Source organism: Kogia breviceps, chromosome 13 (assembly GCF_026419965.1).
Source record: "Kogia breviceps isolate mKogBre1 chromosome 13, mKogBre1 haplotype 1, whole genome shotgun sequence".
Taxonomy (NCBI): Eukaryota; Metazoa; Chordata; class Mammalia; order Artiodactyla; family Physeteridae; genus Kogia; species Kogia breviceps.
In genome coordinates, this window is record NC_081322.1 from 78,149,131 (window position 1) to 78,174,629 (window position 25,499).

At 40.3% G+C, this 25,499-nt stretch overlaps 1 protein-coding gene across 1 annotated transcript in view; it reads right to left on the reverse strand.

Annotated features, from left to right (window-relative positions):
- SYNE1 (spectrin repeat containing nuclear envelope protein 1) overlaps nucleotides 1-25,499 on the reverse strand; it is a 451,782-nt gene that overhangs the window by 217,661 nt on the left and 208,622 nt on the right. Inside the window, exons 54-65 of the mRNA XM_067011034.1 lie at nucleotides 24,003-24,312; nucleotides 22,656-22,820; nucleotides 17,760-18,116; nucleotides 13,538-13,674; nucleotides 13,134-13,311; nucleotides 12,320-12,502; nucleotides 8,351-8,494; nucleotides 7,869-8,024; nucleotides 6,221-6,385; nucleotides 4,518-4,690; nucleotides 2,904-3,057; nucleotides 55-198 (exon numbers count right to left, since the gene is read on the reverse strand). Coding sequence (XP_066867135.1) covers nucleotides 55-198; nucleotides 2,904-3,057; nucleotides 4,518-4,690; nucleotides 6,221-6,385; nucleotides 7,869-8,024; nucleotides 8,351-8,494; nucleotides 12,320-12,502; nucleotides 13,134-13,311; nucleotides 13,538-13,674; nucleotides 17,760-18,116; nucleotides 22,656-22,820; nucleotides 24,003-24,312 — 2,266 coding nt within the window. The remainder of the gene's footprint in view (nucleotides 1-54; nucleotides 199-2,903; nucleotides 3,058-4,517; nucleotides 4,691-6,220; nucleotides 6,386-7,868; nucleotides 8,025-8,350; nucleotides 8,495-12,319; nucleotides 12,503-13,133; nucleotides 13,312-13,537; nucleotides 13,675-17,759; nucleotides 18,117-22,655; nucleotides 22,821-24,002; nucleotides 24,313-25,499) is intronic.

The window sequence follows — 25,499 nt, forward strand, 5'->3', positions numbered from 1 at the left end:
CAGCTCCAAACACTGCATTTTCAGTGGGTTTGCGTGGAACACGATGAGTCATACCTTGGTCCGCTCTCTGATGTCTCTGTATCGTTCTTGCAGGTCCTGGAATTCTAACTGGGTGACATAGTGCTCTGTCATTCCAGCTCCTTTGACTTCAATGGTCTCCAGCAAGCTGCTGTGGCTCAGCACTTCTTCATTTAATAACTAGCGAACATTAAAATAAATAAAGGAATTGGTGCATATATAATCATATCAATGGTACTCCTAAAATTAGGATATTTTAACTGCATACTTGGCAAGTGATCTCAGGTTATCTATCTGTAGACAGATAGATAGATCACTCTATCCATCCATCTATATCTGTATCTATATCATCTATATCTATATGAGTCGGGGGTTGTATTTGATATCTGGCCCAGAACTGTCTCTGAAATACTGATTCCAGTTGACTTGGAAACCTCAAACTTAATTGTCCAAAAATGGGCTCTTGAGCTCTACTCCATTCCCATCCTTCCCCAGCCACCAACAAACCTCCTTCCCCTTCAGTCTTTTTTCCAACAGTAAATGCTACCATTCCCACCCGGCTGGTCAATTCAGACCACTGGAGTCACCCTTTCTCCCTCCGTCTATGATGAAATCCTGTTAGTTCTATGTCTTCACTGTATCCTGACATGTGTTCTCCTGTCTCCTGCAAACCCCCAGCCCCCGCTGCTATCGCCTTTCACTTGGACTTTTGCAATATCCTGCTAGGCAGATTCCCTGCCCTCAGTTTCTGCCCAGTCCCTCTGTCCACACTCCACACAGCAGCCTGAGTGATAAAAGATTGTAAGATTCTAAAGGGAATCGTGTCACTCCCCAGCTTAAAACATTATCTTCCCCAGGCCGTCAGGATCAAGTAGAAAATCCACAGGCTAGCATCCTCATGGCAATGCAGGATCTGGTCCCTGGCCCCTCTGCCAGATCACCTGGCAGCACCCATCCATTTATTCTCAGCTCCAGCAACACCCAGCCTTTCTTCTGGCTCCCTTTTATGTGAGCCAGGTTCTCTCCTTCCTCAGGGACATGCTGATTATTCCATCTGAAATGCTCTTTTCCCACCCTCCTCCCCAGACTGATTTCTCTGCACTAGATTCCTTAGGGCATCATTTCCGTCTACTGTTTCAGAGACGCCTTTCCAGTCTCTTCTCCCCCTCCCCCGACTCCAAGCAGTCCATAATTGCCCTGTCCCAGTGACTTTCTCTCATAACATGCAGTTTTTTCTTCAGGGAACTTATCACCAGTTATAATTTTTGTTTATTCATGCATTCTCGGATGAGTATAGGTGTCCCATCCAGAATATAACATTTGTCTGTTTTATTTACCTGGAATCGAGCACAATGCCTGCATGTAGCGAGTTCTCAGTAAATATTTATTGAATAGATGAATAATTAATAAGACAATAGATCATTATAACAATACGATGGGTAGATAATTATGAATAGATTAATTTTCAGATGCAAACACTCATGCAAGCCCAGAAATGTTAAGTGATTTGGCATAGGTCACGTAAGGCCATTTAGTCATTCAAATAACTTCTCCTCAGCATTTGCTCTGTGTCAGACAGAGAGCCAAATGCATAGGATAAAAAGAAAATTAAGCATCTTTATCCACTGAGGGAGAGAGGTATGTAAGCATATATTCTATAAAACTGATAAGGAGATATGAACAACAGAGAACAGAAGAACTAATTAAGCCTCGGGTGGTGGTGGTATCACAGAAAAGATAGCTTCTGAACTAACTCAGAAAGGTAAGTAAGTAGAAGGTTGCCGGGTGTCGGGGCACAGCTAAAGTATTCTGTGAAGAAGGGAAGAGATTCTGCAAAGGCGTGGAATTGTTTAATTCCATTTAATGTGGCACATTCAGGAAATAGTGAGAAATACAGTAAGACTGACACAAGGGTGCAAAGAGGGTGGGAGAGTGGGCAAAATGGTTATTAAAATTCTTACACACTAGAGGAGGGAGATTGGTATGATACGGTAAACAGTGGAAAGCAACGGAACTCCCAGGCAGGGAAGAGAGACATTCACCTTAATATGAAGATAACGGGAGATGGAGACAAGAGACGAGGTGAGCTGTTGCAATTTAGGAAAAGAAGGATGGATTAGAGTCAGGAGACATTTCTGAACTGGAATCGCCAAGACCTACTGCCTAATTCAAAGCGGGGGTAAGAAAGAAGGAGGTGGGGAAATGAGGTTCCCAGTTTCGGGTATTCAGTGTGGGGTGACACAAAAGAACTGACACTGAGAATATAGGAGTGTGAGGGATTTGGGGTAGAAGATAATAAATACTGTTTAGGACACAATAAGTTTTAGGTAGAACAGGCCATCCAATGAATACGTCCTGGATGAATAAATCAAAGGTTTCCAAAATGTTATGTGTGAATACTAATATCAGCAAAAAAAGAGGTTTAAGAACGTACCTCCAGTACCTATCTATGTATCTATCTATCTACCATCAATCTATCCATCTATCTATTAAGCTTTACATGTAGTACTGTACTAATATAAGCATTATGAAAAGTATACGAAAGTAGAAATATAAAAGGATGTGATAGCAAAGAAAGTACTTTTACTTCCAAATGATGAGCAGGCTGAAGATATGAAAAGCTATATAACAAGTTGCCAAATTTTAAATATATCATAAAACATGCGTCTATGAGGTTTTCCTGGAAGAGGACATTTTCACTCACTAACAAAATAGCCACAAACAAAAGTTTGGGTTGAGAAGCCATCAGAAATTATAGTAAACCCCTCAAATAGAGTTTGCCTATGTGGACAGCCCTAGGATTCAGGTGAGCAAGTTTCTGGTCAACTATGGCAATTGTCAAGCACCTGTCAGAAAACAAATGGAATCTGAAATCCAGGTCCCACCTTGACTTTGCCGAGAGCGGCTGTTTTCTCCCGCACTTCTGCATGCTGCCTTTCGGATTCGTTTAGGCTGGCCTCCACGCTGTCCATCCAGCTGGAAAACTGTCGAACGTCGTCCTGATAACTTGTCCACTTAGAAAGAGCTCCTTCAAGTTGACTGAAAGGTAATTGAAAGGACAGTAATCTACACTGAGAAGCCATGTACATTCAATCTGTCGGATCTCTATCACTGCGTTCAGTCTACGCCCCCAGCAGGAAGCCCATAGATCAGATCGGGGCAGGCTTGAGAGGGGCTGAATGGCTGTGGCTTATCAAATCCGAGTCTGGGTCCCTGGCAAGCACAGCCTCGAGAAGCAAGGGTCAGTGAAGTCCAGGCCAACGGGTGGAGAAGAGGGACTGGCTATAAAACCTGGAGTCGGTAACCAGGTCACACGAGACACCGGGAGAGGCCTGAAGACAAAACCAGGAGAGATGCCCTGAGCGAGGCTTTTTGGAGCCAAGACTCAGGGCAGAAAGAGAAGCAATATTTAACTCCATCACGCTGAGTAGGACATCCAGAGGAGAGAAAAAAAAGTAATAAAAGAAGGAAGGAAGAAGCAAACAAGAACAAGCATAGTCACTATCTTGCATGAGATTTAAAAATCAGAAAATCACAAATGATATAGGCTAACATTTCCTGAATTGGTCTAATTATTAAAACCTGCTGATTTCTCTTACTGATAAATTAAGCACTTCCTTCTCTCAGTACGGATGTTACATGTTTAACTCCATGAATCCTTTGTGTCTAATTTTACTAACAGGTTTGAACCCTTCCGTAGCAGACACTCTGCGCTCCACCCTCCGACCAGACCCCTGCACTATGCTGCCAACCGGTCCTCCAAAGGCCAACTCCTTGCCCTCTTGGCCCGAGGGCATCCTTTGGTCCCTGGTGCCCTCTCAGCTTGAGGGCACCGTAGGCAAGAAATGCCAGGGACTGTCGTCCCCTGGAGGCAATCCTCAACTGCCTGCCTGACACGTGGCCGTTTGTTTACAAACATTACAGCTCCCCTGCTTTCCATGGGTAATTCCCAGACGCGCGCTCTGTCTACACTGGCTCCCAGCAACGCCTGCTGGGGGTAACCTGCAGCTGCCCAGGTTACTGGCTGCCCTCTCTTCCTCACATGCTGTTCCCACCACCTACTGGTGTTTTCTGGGGCTACTTCCCAAGTAAACGGATTGGTTTTAACGAATATATCTTCACATGATTAAACATGTATTTATCTTTTGACTTTTGAAGCAGTGAACGTGAACACAAAGAAACATGTAGTTATATGAAAACACAGACATAGGACTGCAGGTCAACCTAAATGAAAGATCGCACCTGCCAGTTCCTTTTGTTCCAAGAAGAAAAAAAGAAAAGGAGGGAAGGAGGGAGGGAAGCAGGAAGGAAGCAAGGGAGGCAAAAATAACGGAGCAGGGCAATAGAGAGAGAGAGAAAGAGATTGGGGCCGAGGGGCGGGGGGAGAGGGAGAGAGAGAGAGAGAGAGAGAGAAAGGGAGAATCCGGGACAGTCTGTTACTGAGCTGTCCTGTAGATCTTTTAGCAATGACTTCACAGCAGCCCTTCAGCTTCACTAACCTTTTACAACGAATCGCTGCAGACAAGAGGGACGCCCACATATCCTTCACACTCTGCAGCTGCTGCTGAATGGCAGGGATGCCTTCTGGAGAGGTATTCTGAAGGACAGATTCCCCTCTGGTCACTATCATTTTCATCTGGATCTCTTTTTCCTGTTTCACTGATAATAGAGCCTGTAAAAGCACATACAGAAGTCCTTTGTCATTTGCTTATGTAACATTTCTAGCTTTAAATATTTCAGAGTCCCTGTGGATAGCAGATGATCCGCAGTTGGGTTGAGCCCTGGGTCTCTCAGGCTTATCAGGTGGAGGACGGGAGAGTCACTTGCCGGTGGTGCCAGTAACCAGTCACCAGCCTGAGTGGCCTTAGCCTTTCAGGTCATTATTATTCTCTGAATAATCCCTAATTTCCACTGAAGTTTCATTTTCCTGTTTTTTAATAAGAGAAAAATAGATGACGATAGGATTCCTGAATTCTCAAAGGTCACTGGATGAAGAGCTCTAGAAAGATTAAGGTCTCTCATACAACAAACTGAAAGACATAGCTTGATTCCTATTATATATTAACTTATATATTCCAAGTGCTTCACAAGCACTCTTCATTTTCTATATAAGAAGGATCTTTGAATTCAAAGTTATAAAACTGGTGTTTATCACCGAAAAGGTAAAGGTTCACCTCTCTCTCTCATCTGGACCTTTGCCAACCTCTACAGATTCCGTTTCAGCCAGTCATATGGTCATCAGCTTTTGCTGACGCAGGAAAGAACCGCTAGTAACGTCTCACACACCATGCTGTTGGCTTTCTTCAGCTTTTGCTCTTTTGGTCCCACTCTGAAATCTCCGCTGAGGTATCAGGCTTTCTGAGAAACCTGCCTCAACTCTCAACCCGATGCCCCTTGCCCAGCTCTGCTCCTCTCTGTGTCCATAGCACCGTAATTATTATTACTGTCTTCTGTGTTTCAGCCTCCAGCCTCAGACAATGAAATCCTTGAGGACAATGACCGTAGCTTATTCGTTTTTGAATCTTTGGTATCAAGACAGAGTGTCAGTCTCCCAGAAGACACCCAGTGTATACATGACAGGTGAATGAACGCAGCATGATTGCTTTATCACAAACGTAAACTAACACAGAACTAATACCTTGTGATGGGAGAAGAACGGACTAACTGATACAGGCAGGCAAGTGAGTTGAACAAGATGGGAAAGGTTTTGCCCGATAAAATGTTTCAACCAAGTATTTCTCAGAATAAATGTGCCTGTGATATAATTTGAAACTAGCCTCTTAACTGGCTATATCAAGCATGTTAACAATTTTGGGGGTGTTATTTTTTATTTAAAACATTTTTTTTTAATTTTTACTTTTTTGGCCACACCGTGCGGCTTGCGGGACCTTATTCCCCCAACCAGGGATTGAACCCATGCCCTCGGCAGCGGAAGCACAGAGTCCTAACCACGGGACTGCCAGGAAATTTCCTTATTTTATTTTAATTTTTGTAAAGTATTTATGACTGAGTATATCTGAGCTCAGTCGATTCAGGAGTGCTTAGGCAAAGCCTCCCTATGCAAACAGGATCATATCCACGGAGCACTCTTGGCTTTCTCGTGGACAGAGTGTGACATTATCATACCAGACAGACAGAGACTCGAGAACTTTTGGGAAAAACAAATTCTGTAAATTAGAGACACTTCTCGTAAAAGGCACACCTCAAGCTTGAGCATCCTGCTGTCCAGCACGCTCTTGTCAGAGGTCGGGTGGCAGTAAGAATCCAGCATGTGGACCGCATCTGCCATCCAGTCTTGCAGGTCTTTAATCCCGAGGGAGAACTGATTGTGTTCTGCAACAATTCTGTCCAGTCTTGACACTTTCTCCTGGAGATGACAGAAATCGTTTTCCAGCTGTCCCTTCCCCAGAGACTTCACACCCTGAACCTACTCAGACTGTAAAGCTAGCCCTTTGTTCCAAATAACTGCCATCAGCCGTAGGTCCATTATGTTCACAGATACGATGCAAGGCTGTATGAATCTATGAGATGTGAAATAGCTTTCTAAAGAGTAAAAATATGGGAATAGTTGGGTCAAGAAGCAGAAAGATTACAATGACAATTTAGTGTCCCTCAGCTTACTCGCTACTCTTCTTTACGACAACTGGGATATTTTTCAGAAATTTCATTAATGTCTTCCTCACACCTTGTCTGGGAAGCCCGCTGAAGTAGTTTCTGCTCTCACGTGATCACATCTGGCTCAGCTGATACCACATACCCACATGACCTACACTGTAGCCAGTTCTAAAAAACCAATTATCTGGGATTCTGTAATATCCCTAAATTGGGACCGTAAGTGTGGTTTTATTTGTTAATTACAGCTTATATCCAACAGTGAAGAGTGTTTATGAATAGAATTTTCAGCTCTTAAAGCATTTGAGTATCTATTGATTTTTGGGTATCTAAATAAATACAAAGGAATAGAAAGATGGCCTTAATTTATTCTAATTTCAGATATGTGCCAGGTTTTCTAAAGACAAAACAAGTAAAAAATGTTGGTGTAAACACAGACTCTTTTACTCCAGCACCTACACCATTTGTCTGTCTCAATGAGGATGCAAACAGCAGGCTAGGGGTAAACCCACACGAAAACACGCAAAGCCAAGTTACAGCAGGTCCCCTGCATTCTCAGATCCGAAATACAAAAGGGAAATATATAGGGAACAAATGTTACAAGGCCATAAAGCTCAAGGTAGGCCGGCCCTACAAAGTTCAAGATGGGTCTGCTGAATGCTCTAAGTGAGGTCACTGTGGGATCCCATTTACTTTTTGTCTAAGCTGTTAGAAAAGCGCTTTAATCAGTTATTGGAATCATTGCCAATTTTGAGCTCTGCTCTAGAATCTGAGCTGAAACTCTCAATCAACACATCTTTGACTACTATGTAATGAATACAAAGAATTGAGACAAATGGAAAAAATGATCCCCCTCTCACTCTATGTAGTCAACTAAGTAAATTTAAACTGCTTTGAATTCCTGTTTCTCTAAAGGAATTTAATCTGCGTATCTTTCGACACAATACTCTGAATTCTGCCTTATGTTTATGCTTTGAGTCTTCAAGATAAAAGCTCTGGGGAACATACCACTTCAGGATTAAAGGGAATATTTTGTGCGCTCATCGCGATGGGAAGTCTCTTCGATGTCTGAAACCTCCTTTGCTCTTTTCAGACAAGCACGTTCAGATGATGCGGCACAAATGTCTGGCTGGGGAGAGCACTTACACGCCTCAGCCCGGCCCCGGGGCCCCGGGCTCCCGGGCCCCAGCTCTGCGACCTGGGGCCCACACTCACACACAGCACATGGCAGGCGTTACCTTTGTTAAATTGCTTAGAGCTAGATACTGAGAAGACAGCTGTGACACTCGGTGCATAAAGCTCCTGCTGGCCGCTTGGCCCTCCCACAGCTGCTGAGCTTTCTCTTTCAGCCTGTGGAGCTGAGGCTCGTAGCAGTTTATTTCCTCAAGGACAGACTGAAAAGCACAAGCAAGTCACTATTAAGAGGCTGGGGAAGAGCACATCGCAGACAAAGCTTCGGCCCCGAGGCCGAGGAAACAAACACGGGCGAGTAACAGGTGTGCCCCAAAGGCGCGTTATGATTTCCAAGCTACACGCAAGCGCGGACTACAGGACCGGACAAATCACCCCGCAAAGGAAAGCTGGGAAACAGGACATCTGAAATCGGGGACGGGCGCGCTCTATCTCAGGACAGCAAAATCTAACTCCAGGGTGCCCACATGCCTCTGAGCTGAATGCGTGGTAGACGGGGGATGGCCAGACGGGCTGAGGGGCTGATCACCTGTAGCTTCTGTTGTTCCCGCCTCTTGGCTGGCAGATCATACAGGCGATTGCTGCTTTCATGCACCATCTTCTCGGTTTTACTCAGCCAGTCCTGTACGGGCTCAGCACTTACTTCAAAGTCCTTCATTTGGATCTTTAGATTCTGTGAGGTTTTAGATAGTGTCAGGGACCAAAAAACAAAACAAAAAAAACCAAATGTTAATAGCACAACTCCAGAGTCTTCACTTGGAATTCAAAGCCCACCCCGACCTGACCTCCCCACCCATCTCCCCTTCTTTTCCTGTCCCCGATGTCTGGAACTTTCTATCCTTCAACTTGGTACCCGGCTAATCTGTGAACAACCCTTTAGAGGTTTTTAAGTTCTACTTTTTCATAAATGGATGTTTCCCTCATTATCCAGCCCACCTCAGAGTTCTTACACGCCCCCTTCTCAGCCTCCGTCACATTTGTTGTTTACACCAGTCCCTGCATACTTTATCGTGAACTGGGCTAGATTGTGAGCTTTCATCTCACGCGGGCCAGCCTGCCTGCAAGTAGATTACAAACTCCATGAGGGGAGGGCTGTGCCTGACACTTCCTGGGACGCATCATGGTGGTACCTTTCAGGAATATAAATACGTCCTCACAAACATTTTGTTGATTTTGATTAATGGTGAAACAAGAAGTAGCATACGGTTGATATGCTTATTATGTTTTCAATAAACAATTTGCTTATTCTGATTTATAAAGATACAAGAAACAAGAAATAGCATTCTGTGTTTACTACATAAGAATGTTGTCACCACTTTCGTTGATAATTTGCAGCTGTCATATGTATCTGATAAAAGTTTTACATGGTGCCATTTCACCTTAGCCAAGGTGTTTATTTCTACACTCTATTGTTTATAAAAACGCTAGACTGAAGTGAATTTGAAATTTATGTTACCATGTGAACCCACTAAAGGATTTTAAATTTAAATTTAAATCAGAGCTTTGCGTAGAATTGTCAGAGAGCAAATCCGCAAAGGTTAGCTTAAAAATCTATGTGGCAAGAACTGCAGGAGCCTGGGGGAATGGCTCAAGGTTCCATATGTATCTGATCCGGTGTCTACAATGTGGGGACAGTCGTGCTGCCATAGTCACCTCTTAGGGAGATGGTAGCTGGAAATGCTTTGGAGAATTAAAAGTGCTTCACAAATGTAAGACACCAGGATAACTCCTGGAGTATTCTACTAAAATTTCAGCTTCATGTGGGCAGGAGTTCTATTATGTTTTATTCTTTGCTGTATCTCCAGAGCTTAAAATAGTCCTTGGCAAATGGAAGATGTTTAACAAATATTTGTTGAATAATTAAGTAAATTTATAAATTCAAGGTGTTTCCATTTTCCTGCCACTGGAGTCTCATGGGGCCACTAAAGGAAAAACTGGGGACCATGATCAGGAATTAGTGCTACAAACACACGGGACTGAGGAGTAGAGCAGTTGGGGCTCAGGGATCTAATGTAAAAAATTTGGGTTCCTCATCCAAGGAGTGAAGTCAGAGGGCCTGAACAAGGGGCCTGGGGCACAGGACTAAAGACAGCTTGATGCTAAGTCAAACAATTCCTAATGTTCCTTATATGCTTCCTACCCTTGGGGGTGTATAGGCCTCCCACCAAATGTTCACTCTGCATAATCTTCCTGTTATCTCTCCAATGGCTTCAGTGACCACCTACAAAGCCTTAAAGCCTTCCATTTACGGAACTGTATTCATACAACACTTCAAGTCAGAGTGCCTGGGTCTACACCTTGTCTTCAACGCTTACTAGCCGTGAGAACTTGGTAGGTTATTTAAGCACTTTTTACCTTAAGTTCCTCATCCATAACATAGAAATAAGAGAGTTTCTACCTCAGAGGATGGTTATGAGGATTAAACACATTAATATATGTTAAGTGTCTTCAACAGTGACTGGTAAATATTCACTCTCACTGTTTTGACAGCTCTACCCTCTCTCTCTTGAACTTTGCACTCACCTTCACTGCTACCTTCCTGGCCATTACCTGCTGAGGATATTGCAGGCCCATAAAGTTTAACATATATTACATTGAATTAATTTTTCTATCCCTTCCCAAACTACTTTTTCTGTCATATGCATGCCTCAGTTAATGGCATCACCATTCATGCCATCTTCTGAACTAGAAACCAAAGACTTAAACTTAACTTCTCCTTCCCTGGGCCCCTCATTGAATTCTTTACCAAATCCTGTTATGTCTTCTTTTAGAGATAAAGCTCCATCCCTTATCATTTCTTTAATTCAGGCTCTTGTCTCTCTCATCTGGACCATTATGAAAAGCTTTCCCTGGTCTTCCAGCTACTTATTATTTGCCATTCTGGTCTACACTGGAGCCAGAGAGTTGACAAGTTTATCTCCAGCTTAAAGATCAGTAGGTTCCTCACTCAGCCTTTCTCAACTCTAGAATTAAGCCCTAGTATCCTAAAGTATCCATTGTATGTAATGAATTAATCTCTCTTCTATGTACCTAGAATGGTATGGGTTATGTTCCATCCTTGTGAAAATTGAGAAAATAAATGCTGCTCTGGGGTTCAGATAAGGAATTCTGGCCAAGAGTCAAGGTCAAATTGCTTAGTATGCAAGACATTCCACTATCTGGTCCTAATCGTCATCTCATCTCCAGTCTTATCTTTGTTGTTTTTCCCAGAAAATCTTATGTGAATGTCAAACCTCTCAAAGTCCCCCATTCATAGTTGACACTCATGACACCCTGGCCCTGCACATTCAATTCCTTCTACCTGAAATGCAGGTTGACTTCGGCCAATTCAAAGAATGTTTAGCCTTCAAGGTTCAGTTAGAATGTCGCCTTTCTGGATACCTTCCTTGACTTCTCCAAATAGTTAGTTGCATCCTTCTTTGAGTGATTACCATATCCTGAGCATACCTATATTATATTATACTGTTTCCCTCTTCAGAAAGTGAAGTCCCTGAGGAATGAGAAAAGACTAACCCTGACTTACCCATCTACTCCTGGACATCTCTTGAGCTAGGTAACCTCACCATCTGTGCTAGATGTACAGTAAGTACTACCCTCAACAGCAGATGCTTCACAGCTCAGGCCACACTGCACTAATGATCCCTGCAGGGTTAAGAGTAAATTTCTAGGCACTGCACAGTGGTTATGACTCTCTATTAAATGGAGGATGCCTACCATGAAAGCATAGCCACCATTACAAAGGAGAATTACAATGATCTCTGGTTAGGGAAGAATTAAAGAAACACGTATTTTCTCTTTCCAGATATTAATTCTCTTTTATTGTTATTTCCATCCTGCATTCATTATGGCCATAATTAAATTTTGGCTCTATTCTGCTAGGAAGTGTTGTTTTAAAAGGGAAAAGAATACTCTCCATGCCTCACAATTTTACGCTAAGAGAAGAGTTGGCACACAAAACAGATGATCACAAGAAAAATATAATTGCACTGGGGCAGAAATTATGTTATGATTATAATAAATTCAATTTATGTTGTCTCCAGATAAAATAAAATAACCATTGTCTCTTTGCATACTGAGCTCCAAAAAACCTACTACCTGATATGTGCATTAGCTATACCATCTCAGCCATAGCATTGCCTTACGTGGATATTTCTGTTCAATTCACCTAGGACAACTTCTTAAATTGAGGGATTTCAAATGAAAAATTAAGTGATATTGCCTAAAAGTAAAACCAATTGTTCCTAGTGGGATGGTGCACGGGCAAGCCTGTGATAACTGCCCCTACCATGCAAGAAGCTATCAAATTCCTCAGTGAGGTTCACACTTCAACGCTGAGCTGTTTCTTAGAGTCATCCAGTTATCTATTAATATTCAGAGAGGGATGACCAAAATCATTAACAAGGGTATTTGGAGGTATTGAATACAAGACACTGCATTGTAACTACAAGGACAACGAAAAACAGCACAGAACACATCCACGTGGTCGGCTATAGTATACCTCTAGGGCAGATTCTTTCTGGTGGAGATTTGAATGAAAATTTTTCCAATCTTCTTTTGCAGTTGCAATTTTAGCCTGGATGCCACTAGCTTTCTCTTTGGTCAATAGAGTACTCAAAAGTTCTCCTTTAGAAAGCATCATGTTTAGCTTGTGCTGCCCGTTTTCACTTTCCGACAAAAATTCCTATAAAGAAAAAGGTAAGAGATTAGGCATAATAAAATGCTTTATCCATTGAATTTACTACTTATTTCTCAATATAATCAAAGAAAAGAAACAATTTTTATTGTATATATTAAATGACTAAGGTTCTCTTACCCTATTTGTACAATAATACTTTATGTATTATTGTATTATGTATGTATCATATCTAATAATAATCTTATGTAACTGATATGGTTATTGTGAAAATTACTGAGAAAATCTGCCTAGAGCGCTCAGGCACGATGCTTGTCACATACAGAGAGCTTTTATTATTTCCTAAATCCCTATTAATATATAAAAATAGCATACATTTAGATCAATGGACTAGTTTCTTTTCACATACACATGAATTGTTTCAAGCAGGGATTTACCTGAAATCTGAGCTTCTTAAGCCAGACTTTAATATGCTTATAAAGATCTAGAGGCACATTTTTAAACCACTTAAGCACCATTATTGGATAGGTTTTTTTCTGGCTGCAAGGCTTGTGGGATCTTAGCTCTCCGACCAGGGATTGAACCCATGCCCCCTCTCAGTGGAAGCACAGAGTCCTAACCACTGGACAGCCAGGTAATTCCCATCACCATTATTAGAATGAATGGATCACACTCTTACCTGTATTTTCTGAAGACTTGCTGAAACTTCACTAATATTTTGAGGTATATCAAAACATTTAGCTGTAGTGATCTTTGCATGAACCAACCACTGCTGGAAATCCTTGAAGGCTCTTCGAAATCTCTGCTGTAAAATCTGTTCTTTATTCTGACAGCCCTTGGATGCTTGCAAACAAAGACTAAAACCATGATTTGAAACAGTTAATGGGAGGAAAAAAAATGATAAAGTAGGTTAAAATAATGTTCAACAGAGTCAACAGTCCTGAGTATGCCCTCACGTCATTTGGTGATGTATTTAAAATTAATTAATTTATATTATTACTGAACTCACAACTTAAAATAAACAAACCTCTGGCTTCTTATTTGTGTGAAAATATTTTGAATACCAGTAAGGTTCATGCTCACCAATTATATTCTTTAATCAAGCCAGAAACTTTTGTGCTGTATGTACTCAGGTCTCTGGAAAAACGACAAAGTTCATTCAGCTGAGACTTGAGATCGTCTGTCTGAGGCTCTGCTTTTTGTAGAGCATCCAGTATCTCCTATTAGGAAATAACAAGACAGAGGAACAAGCATTTAAACTGGGTAATTTCCACATCCTCATACTATACATGCATAAATCACATAATAAATTATTAGTGAGGGAAAACCCAACACAGTAGATTCAGTAAAGAAATGAGACCTATTTTCAGGACTCTCCAAGGCATATAATAGTACTTGGTTAATCTGCATCCTTTTCAAGGCATGGATAGTCACTTGAGCATCCAATGTTACTGGGGAGTCAAATGATCAAGTGGTCAAATAACTTAAGGTGGGACAAGAAAAAGAAAAGCAAAAATAGCCTAAATTGTTTAACAAAAAACAAAACAGTCTGCCTAGGCCATTGGAAGATGTGTATGAATATTGTTGGTGTGAGCTGAAGGTGAAGAGAAATCATTACAAAGCAAAGCAATACTTATTTGGGATTAAAAAATACATAAGGCAACTGGTTTTGTGTAGTCTGTATGGTTAACTTTCATATTAAGAATTTCTTACATTCCAGAGGTCTAATTTAACTAGTAATTTATTCATTTCATAGTTTCATTAATACAGTCATCAAGTATTTGCTAAATGTCTGGCATGTGCCAGTCATTTGGCTGGATTCTGACACTCCCAAAATGGTATAATTTTTGTACTTGAAGAGCTCACAGTTTAACAAATGAGAGAGAGAGATGTGAATAATCACAGTACTGTGAATACTTAATCCAAAATAAAGTGTTGGGATTTGACAAGTGCACCTCTGAAATCAAGGCCATGGTCTGCTGAGTTACACAAGGTGCTTTGCAATCAGAGCTTTCTTCTTATAGCTTGTCACAAGAAGCAAATGAGATCACCAGTGTCAAATACTTAGCACAATTCCTGGCACACCAGGTGCCTAATTAGTAAAGACAGCAGGTTATTTAAGTGGGACTATGTGGATAATAGTATCGCCAAGGTGAAAAAAAAAAAAAAAATTAAGGAGGAGGGGCAAGAAGTTGAGTAACTACTCAGATAGCTGTTGCTGTTACTATTATTATTCTCAGAGATATTTATCAAGACCTGGCCTAGATTTGTAGGAAAACCATGCCTGTAAACAAAGTAGGTCTGTGTTGTATCCCTCATCCTAGAAAATGGCACCACTGTTCTCCCACTGATCTGAATCAGAAAACTAAGCATCATCTTGGCCTTGCCCATCTCCCTTCTCACTCCATACAAGAGAAACGAGGGCTGGTCTATTCTATGTCTTAACTCTTTTAATCAGTTCAGTTATCTCTTTTCTTCTGCTTCTCAACTCTCATAGACCCCATTTACTCTCTAGAATGGCACAGTGTTCTCTTAATGTGAATCCTGTTCTCTAGTTGTCTCTTCCGTGTTTGCTCATTCCTCAGTAATTTTGGATCTTGATGCTGTTCCTCCACCTCACCCACCTCGTCAATATGTAATCAAACCTCAAGGCTCAGCTCAAATCACAGCTCCTCTAAGGATTCTCTGCCCCTCTGTCCCACCTCTTAGGGGCTTATTTCGAGGACGCACAGCACCTTGTTGGCACTCATCGCAATCCACAATCCCCAACAGTCTTGAGTTTGTTGGCCTTTCCACCTACACTGTGATTCTGAGAGGAGGGATGCTGTTCTTGATTTTAAAATTTGTTATTTAGCTTAGTGGCTGGGCCATAGAGGAGTCTAAACTATTTTTATTTATAAAATTCACAAATAATAACTAGAAAGTTTCTCTCCAAAACTCCAAACACTAAAATACTAACTACTATTTTACACCACACTGAACCATTTATTTAAGGAAGAACATTATAACAACTAAAGAAATGTACCATATACCAAAACGTAAAAAGAACCAGAGATTCAAAGCGGTCATTTATAAATCAGATGATATGAAAAGTGAAAAGCTTTTGACCAAATCTTTATACTAAAATTTTTTTCTAAACTTCATCATAGATTAAAGCATTGTAGCAGAGTCTTTCATTTTATTAATATCAGCTCATATACTTCTGTTTCAGTTAAGTCCTAGAATGCATTTATTTTTCCTTAAGGTTATACAGGTTAATAAAATTGCTAAATTTCTAATACTAATAACCTAGTGGATATTAAAAAATAAGAGTTTTGCAAACAGAGTGAACAAGATATTTTGCAACATGATTTAATATAGTTTATAGATGATGGTCCATTTTTGTTTTTTAAAGGATTTCTTGAGTCTCATCACTTAATTGCAGAAGAGAAAGTAAACACTTGTGAAGGTTTGTGACTATTATTATGATTTTCAACAATGACAAGCCCTCCCTTACAGCAAAACAATGCCAAAGAACCCTGGCAAATCCATTATTTTGTAAAATTTTTCCTATGTATTCATAGTAATGGAAGTATTATCTCTCTTTTTTTCAATCAAAAAGTTTTCCTAGCTTTATTGAAATATAATTGACATACAGTGTTGTAGACAAATTTAAGGTGTATAATGTGTTGATGTGATACATGTATGTATTGCAAAATGATAGCCACCGGAGCATTAGCTCACACTTCCATCCCATCACATATTTACCATTTCTTTTTTTGTGGTAAGAACATTTATTACCTCCGTTTTCATTTTTTATTTTTCACTTATTTTTTCTCCCCATTTTATTGAGATATAATTGACACACAGCACTATATAAGTGTAAGATGTACAGCATAATATATCCAAAATAGCATTATTAGAAAGAAAAGAAAATCTAAACATTGGGAGGCAATGTAGTACTGTCATCAAAAGTATGAACTTTGGAGCCAAATCTGGAAGTAGATTTAAGCAGAGGACTGTCAGCTTTGAATTACTAGTACAATTAAAAGTCCATATTCACTTTTGCATTATCCTGTGCACTTTTTATAGGATTCACCTAGTATTTTCACTCATAGTATCAATGAAAACATGGTAGAATAGTAATGTAATCTAAACACAACCAAATCTTTCTTTTCTAAAAATTTCATTCATACTAGTGGAAGAGAAAGGAAGGGAAGCAAAAAAGAACTAAAAACATTGTAAATGATATTTTAGGTATCAGAGTGAATAATACTGACCACATACTGACCAACTTCCTTGTCCCTGTTTTACAGAACTGCTTTCTGTGCTTTATTCTAGGGCTTAAGCCTAAAGGATAGGAAAGGCATCAGGAAAAAACAAAGAAACAAACAAAAAAAACCTAGAAACCTTATAAATAAAATAGTATAAAGAGATGCATATAAGGTTTTATCTTGTGGTGTGCTATGTTTCAAATACTTGATTTAAAACAAGACAGTGTTGGAAATACTACAGGACTTACTACGATGCTGGCTGAAGCTATTTTGAAAAGATTATAACATAAATAGGAACAGAGAAGTTTATACGAAACTTCCTTTTAAGGACATCCACGATTCAGAGCACTATAAAACTGCAGATATCGAAAGGCTTTCCGTGATACTATTTAACAGTAAAAGAAAGAAGACTTCCAGCTTCTGCCCATTCTTCACTCTTCCTTTTATGCTTCCCTTCCTCACATTCTGAAAGAGCAGCTATTAGTTTAAAAAGGAGAAAGTCCGCAAGGCAACTAACTGGTGAGCACGACCAGGAGTTCTGTGAACGGGTTAATTCAAGCGCAGCTGTCAAATCCACACACAGGAGAGCTAATCAGGGTGAAAACTATTAGTTTTGCTTTAGGAGATTACCAAACGTTTCTCTCAAAGCTATAAATTCAATCATTTAATCGTTAGAGCTAATTCCCTGGCAGGAGAACAGCTATGGCCCTCGTCTATTTTAGGCCTGTGCTCACAGGCCATTTTTTCAGACTGAATGGCTGAACACAGTGTTACAAACTCTTACACCATAAGAATGAAAGTAAAATATTTCCACTTACAATAAATGCCTCTTAGGGTAACAGAAAACTCCCTCGCCCTTATGTCTGTATTTTTACAATGGTTTGATGGATGAGAAAAGGCAACAGATCAGCCATACAAATTTAGTTAGGTCAACACTTAGTTTTCCAAGTCTGAATGTTGCATGTTCTTAGTTAGCAAGGATTTTTTAGCAACAAGGAGCGGTAAACGAAAATTTGAGCGGAGCCACGGCAGCAAACAGGAAGCCAACTTACCCGGCCCTTCCGCCAGCATTCCACTAGCTCCTGATCTGTGTTCTTGCCTTCCAGGAGGGCTAACCGCTCAGCCCAGCTTGTCAGGAGGGCACCGAACTGTTCCAGGGCCTCCTCCAGCCGAGCCACTTGGCCTGAGAACTCCTGCTCCGAAAGGGCCATTTGGCTAACCAGGTTCTCCAAGCTAGTCTGAGTTTGGAAAACGCTGTCTTCCCAGTGCTTCCAGTCCGCACGCAGGGCCTGCATCTCCGTGTCCAAGAGCTCACAGCCACTGGCAGTTGTGTTCTGTTTCACTGCAGGGGCCAGCGACTCGACTCTGCTTAGGCGGTTTGCACCAATCTCGCTGGAATCCAACAGCTCCTGTAATGGAATATCACCATGGCAACCGAGGAGGCTCTGAGTCACTTGGGCTGCAGGTTTCCAAATGTGTACAGAGGGGGACCCTGTCCTGCTAGGAAGTTTTAGCAAGTGTGCTACCAGGAACCGGAATCGATTCATCCCCCTTCTAAGTCATAATAGCAGAGAATTATCTTTGTGAGTACCAAGGTTTGTGGCCAGATGAGTTGAGGAAGCCACAACATCCTGAAACAGACTAAAGAGGGACCCTGAAATCAGGCATTGTCTGAATATGTGAAACTATTTTGTTAGTGATTTAAATATTTGCCTGTGGTGTATTGCTCCTGTAAATGTGTGACTCCTACTTTTCCCTAAGTTGACATCAAGACAAGCGAACACGGATTGCCGAAGAACTGTGCTCTGCTCACGACTCTACCCCATTTCCCTTTTCTTCCCCGAGAAGGTGGCTTAAACCACACTTCTGTTCCACTAGGAATCAAGCTAACCCATCACGATAAAAGAATAAGCCCTACTCGATTTCAAATACTTCAGTATGTTAAGTAAACATTTTTATAGTAACTAAAATAAATAAGTCACAGACATAATCAAAAGTTCAAAGTAACCTTTAGACAGCATTCATTTATTACTATGATTTTTACTTTTAAAAACCTCACTAGAAATTTAACAGTTTAACTGTAACTTTTAGGCTTAAAGCACACAAATACTCTAAAAGATAACAAGATAAAATTAAAATATGAATTGTTGATTAGGTAAAATAGTGGCATTTCTTTCTGAGAATAGATTCTTTTATAGAATCTATGCGGATGTTTATATATTTACATATTTATTGCTAAAGCCAGGATTCTGTTAGTATTAATACAAAATTATGACTTTGCTCCTGGATTAAACAGAAGGAAAAGATGATTATTAGGGAAAAAAAAACTTCCAGAAGAAAATCAATTACAAATTAACAAGTATAGGAAAAACAGGGGTATTAAGTATGAAGCATGTTTAACAAATTACGTTAAACACAACTATATCTTAGCTAATCTATACAATATAGTTCACATTGCATTAGATTAGCTTGAAATAAATATATCTTCTCACAAGTATATACGAGAGCCACATTTTAGTATAGATCATTTGAAAGTATTTATATAGTAGTCCAAAGTACAATCTCGTGAAATCCTTATACACATTTAGCATTTATGTACACATTCAGCACCCTTTTCTCGGCAGTAGGATACGAAAAATCTTTTTTGTTTACCAATGCATGTGGTAAGTAGTGATCTGATGAAGAAAATAACTTTTTGAAAAGAGCTAGGTATAACTACTGGATTTAAATACTTATAATTTTCCGCTGTGAGTGATTTCAAATTTCCTCTGTGAGTTCGGAGGGTATCTACTATCAAAAATCAGTTTCCCAAAATACTCTCTAAGGCATTATCCCAGTTTTATTTGCATGACCTTGGGATATTTCAATATTTACAATCACTAATTCCACTCATCCAGATTCTGAAGAAGGCTATCATCATTTAAAAGTGTTCTGAAGTGACTTTTTCATGTATTTCCCCATCTTGTATTTAAACTGTAAAAACATCTTGTATGCACATAACACACCCTCATACACATACACGTTTGGCTTTGAAGTTGCCTGCTCTTGGTTACTGCTGGGGGTGAGGAGGGTTGACACTGAAGGACAGAGGAGGTGCCACCTGACTTTCTCCAAGGTTCCTCCTCACACACACACCGGCCTACACTCAGGCCTGACCTGGACTTTGATAGACAACCTCTGACAGGCTGTACATCCTCCTTCCCAAACCCCAATTTCTTCCTGCCAGCTCCTTCTTCCACATTTCCTATATTTTTTGAAGTACTGTATAAAAGCATTTCAGAAAAAGAGCATTTGGCGACCCACAAAGCAGCCTTCGTAAAAGAATTTCCTTGCTTTTCTTATATCGACATCTCAAAACACGAGTTCATCCTTGCTATGTGGTCTTCCACCTTACTCTTCACTCCCTAATCCATGTCATCCAGTTTCTCTCCTGACCTGACTGTGGAAATGGCTCTTGGTGATCGCCAAGCAGCCTAACTGCCCAGTTCAGGGGGCATTCGTTAGTCCTCCGCTTTTATTTTAATTTAAAATTTAATTTATGTTTTATTTTTTAATTTTTTTGGCAGCGTGGCATGTGGGATCTTAGTTCCCCAACCAGGGATCGAACCCATGCCCCCTGCAGCGGAAGCACGGAGCCCTAACCACTGGACCACCGGGGAAGTCTTGTCATTAGTCCTCCTCTTAATGGCCACTTCTTGATGTTTCTGTGATGGTGACCACCTCCTCCACCAGGGGCCCTGGTGGCACCACACTGTCCTTTCCCCTCTCATTATTATTTCTCCTCTCTTTTCTCCCCCTCCCTTTCAAATTCTCCTCTGAGGCCCCTTAAATATTGATAATGCCTGGATTTTGGTCCTGTGCGCACCATTCTGTCTGCTTTATACGTAGGTCTTGGTTTCATTCACTCTGGTGGCTTCAACTACAAACTGTGTGCTGACCATTCCGGTTTGTGTCTTCAATCCAGCTTCCTAATCTAAAATTCAGACTCGAACATTCAACTACCTCCTGGACATCACCAGCTGGTAGTTCAAATCCACCAGTTCACACTTAACACCTCATCCTTCCTCTGTAACCCATCTCCTCTGTAACCATCTCCTCTGCATGAACTTGTTTTCCTCAGGTGGAGACAGCTCTGCTGACTCTAGGTAAACTCCTGACCATCACCTTTGACTTTTCTCACACTGTCACTCCAGAGCCAATTAAATCACTCATTTACGAAATCCACTTTTCTTATCGTGTTCTGTGTTGCTAAACGCTTTATGCACGTGATCTAATTTAGTCCTCAGAACTACTCTGTGAAGCAGGTACTACTGTTATTCTTATTTTACCGATTAAGAAAGAGGCTTGAGGACATCAAGTGGCTTGCCCGAAGACACGGCGAGAAAAGCAGCAGAGACAAGATGCAGTGTCAGGGTCTGATGCTAGAGCTTGAACTTGAAGTCTTGTGAGCTATTGTGCCCTTTGAGGTATTATTTTATAAACATCAGTTTGTGCACGGTCATTCCCTCCTACGCTGCAAGTGCCTTGAGGACTGCACAACCCTGGCTGAATCAATGGAGAGATGGATGGATGAATGAATGGATGGATAAATCAACATATTGGTGAGGAATCTATGAAAGTATTCTAGGGAATCACACAGGCGATAAGAATTTAAGAAGTGGCTTTATGTGATTATCTCATTTAAAACCTATGTGGTCATTGTAAGATTTAAATAAGATAATACTCTCCGAACATTTAAAAGTAAATCCTCAAAATATAGTTATTATTGTTATCATCAACTATTATTATTATTATTTGCGGTACACGGGCCTCTCACTGTCGTGGCCTCTCCCGTTGTGGGGCACAGGCTCCGGACGCGCAGGCTCAGCGGCCACGGCTCACGGGCCCAGCCGCTCCACGGCACGTGGGATCTTCCCGGACCGGGGCACGAACCCGCGTCCCCCGCATCGGCAGGCGGACTCTCAACCACTGCGCCACCAGGGAAGCCCATCAACTATCATTTTTATGTTCTGATTTCCAGCTTTCACATTCCTGATCACAATTATACTACGTATTCCAGCATTTCCTCAGCTATAACTAAACAACTGAGGATTTCATCACTGCCTAGTTTGCAGATTAAAATCTATTATTTTCACAGAGGGGAAATTATTGCAATTTAATATTCAAGTAACTAGAAATATACTTGTTCCAGCTCCCTCAGATATACGAATTTCGGTTTTTTAAGTTGCCCTTATAAGCAGTAACTAGGTGATAGTTTTAATGCCCTTTAAAGTACCGTCTTCTGGGCTTCCCTGGTGGCGCAGTGGTTGAGAATCCGCCTGCCGATGCAGGGGTCACGGGTTCGTGCCCTGGTCTGGGAAGATCCCACATGCCGCGGAGCAGCTGGGCCCGTGAGCCGTGGCCGCTGGGCCTGCGCGTCCGGAGCCTGTGCTCCGCAACGGGAGAGGCCACAGCAGTGAGAGGCCCGCATATAGCAAAAAAAATAAAAAAAAAAATAAAAATAAAAATAAAGTACTGTCTTCCATTATGTTGTTGTGCTATTGGCTAGGAAGGCAGAATAAAACAAGTGAATTATTATCCCAGTTATTATTCAAATGCGCTTAACCAACTTACTTCATAAACTTTTCTTCCACTGTGCTAGAAAATAGTAGCTGGTTTTGTCAGCCCACTAGTCTGGTGCATATTTCTTAGGCTTTGATGCCATAGCAGTCAGCACATTTGCAAACAGAAGCATCTGCAGACAATGTTCTATTTTCCTCACAAATGTAAAGTGTTTTAAGTTCCTTTTTTTCTCTTGCTTAAGGGCAAGGTAATAAATACCATCAAATGGAAAATAGGAAGAAAACATTTTCAATAAAAAATCTTATCTACAGAATCTTTATCACAGGTGTGTGATACTCAAGAACCAATGAAAGAATGAAGTTATAAAAATCTGTCCATTTTCTGACCTTAATTTTAGATAATTTTTTCTGGGTGGCTGATGAATCTCCAGACATATCCGACCACCGATGAAGGTCTTCCTTTGCTAAATGCAGCCAATCAGTGAATTCCTGGACTGCGTCTAAATACATGAGATGATCTTTCACGATCTCTTCCACTTTCCTCATTTTCTCCTAGTAGACAAAGAAAAGAGTATTTTAACAATAGCAATTATTGAGAATCTGAAATCAGACAAGGTAGCAGGTCTCTTCATCATCTGAGAAGATTTCATTCTTATTCCTGAACTTTCTCTATGTTTAATATCTTTAAATGAAAAGATCAAATTTTAATTAGACTGAAAGACATTGAAGAAGCAACCATTTTCCTTTAGGTATTTTTTTAGTTTAGCTTAGAATAAAAATCTGTGCTTAATGGATGTTGACTAACATCCCTCACTAATAATCCACTTAACTATTATTATTATAACTATTTTTGTTATTCAGGCCATTATTTGTGTTGCCTTTGTGTATGGTATTCTGCTCAGCACTTTAGATGCATTTGCTCATTTAATCCTCACAACAGCCATATGATGTAGATGCTATTATTAACACTATATTATAGGAAGGGACCTCCAGAGGTTACAGAGGTTAGGTAACATGCCCAAAGTCATAGATCCAAAAGAGGGTCAAAGCCAGATTTCAAATGTAGGTCTTTTTGACTCAAAAGTCATAGCTCTTAATCACTACCAAAATAAAAATTAAGATAAGCTAACACATATGTTAAAAATTGTAGTATCAATAATACAAAGATAGTTCCCAAAAGGAAAACCAAGAGGGCGGGGGGGGGGAATTCTCCCTTACTTTCTTTAACATTCTCACAAATATACAAAAGAAAACTCATGGAAGAAAGTAATGATTCAGAGATAGAACTGAGAGAAAACCTTGATATTACATGAAGGAGTCTATTTCTTAGAGAACAGGAAAATGCAGTTTTTACTAAAATGAGAAATAAACAAGATACCTGGTACATGATTGAAATCTGGGAGGTCACTAGACTTGCTTTAATACAACAAATGTAAGTGGCAGCAAAAGAAAAAAAACTGGCTATTGAGTCTCAGACAATCTTACCAAGAAAAGAAATGGGTTGATTAACATTCTAAGTGGAGAAAGATGAAAAACCAAAGAATAAAAAATAATCCCAAAACTGCAGAAAGAGAAAAATTCGTGAGCATTCATTGGTGAGAAATGACCCTTTATGTAATACGTGTTCACTAAAGGTACACATAGTTTCTGAGCAGCCAGTTCTCCTATAATTCAACCCATAGTGTATTCTTTACCTGAACCTTGAAGTTTTTTTCTTCACTATGAGGCACTAACCTTGGAAATGGTCATTATATCATTAAACTGTGTTTTCAGTTCCTCTTGAGCCGTTTCCTTGAATGACTCATCCTCAGTCTTCTGGTAGAGCTCCCTGGCCTTGGCAGTGAGTCGCTGCAGGACTCCAGCATGATCTTCCGCCTCAGATACGATGGACTGAAAGTGGTCCAGGAGGGAAAACTTCTCTTTCAAGCCAGGCTGCAGTTGCAAGGGATGTTCTACCTTTTGATCCACTGATTCCATCCACTGCTCCAACTGGTTTTTCCTCTCTAGATAGTCATTCCATTGGCTAATCACAGACTCTAAAGTGCTAGAATTAATGTCACATGTTATAAAAATAAGTTATTTTAACATCTCTACTAAAAACCAATCACGAGGGCATTGCAGCCATGTAAGCTGTTTTACTGAATGCTATTGTAAGTGGTGAAAACACTGCTTTTAAGTGCAGGGAGAAACCTTTCTCCTCTGGCCCACAACACAGTTTCTTCAAATGAAAATAAATCTATGTCAAACTTGAAGATGTTGTAGTCACATATGCATCAGGGGATTTGGCTTCCAAATGCTAATTGTCTAAATGAACAGACACATATATGTGTTACATTGATAAAACATCAGCTCTGGGGCATCAGTTAAATTTTATTTAATATACATCAATTCTTTATTTTCTTGGACTCAGTTTATCTTATTAAAGTCAGATGATTATTTAGTGACAGGAGTTAAAAATGTCAGGTATTCTTTCTGGGTAAATAATATAATTAGATTGATTTTTCACTTAAGGACATAATGCACAACGTTTAGGGCTCCTGTGTTGAACGTGTGAAGGAATGAAGGTTCAGTGCATTAATAATATAAGAAATTTAGTCACTAAAGTCACATAAGTAAGAATCAAGTAAATAGCTCTCCAGATAGTCAAGTGAAAGGCTCTCCAGACTGGCATTTTTAAAATACCTCCAATATTTAGCTTTATAAACTATTCAAAACTCACTTTCAGTGACCCCTCCCACCCTCTCTTGCATATAATCCTATGATCCTGGAGTTTTATCTGTGGTGAATGTACTTCCAAATTGTTAATTTCGCTCAAACTGTTCCTTTTACATCAATAGAAACCTCATCATACATGCCCTAAAGCCCTATTCTTTCCTCAAAGAATTTTCTAGAAAGTGCAAATCAATCTCATTTCTCCAGAAGCTACCCCAAGCCCTGCCTTCTTCCACAGTCTCATAGCATTTCAGTAACACAATCTTGAGTCAGTTTTTCATTTTTATTTTTGGAAGGTGTCCTACCCTAGCCTCTGAGCACTTAGAGGGCAAAACCTACTTTGTTCAATTTCATTATTTTAGCACAATAATTTGAGCCCTGCTACTGTTCAGAATGCAGTTGCCAAATGTAATTTCTTGCTGAAAGAGGGAAATCAAGGATTTGAACCTGCCTCTCATGTTTAACATTTTATTCTAGCATCAGGAAAATATTCACCCATATTCCTATTCACTTTTATGA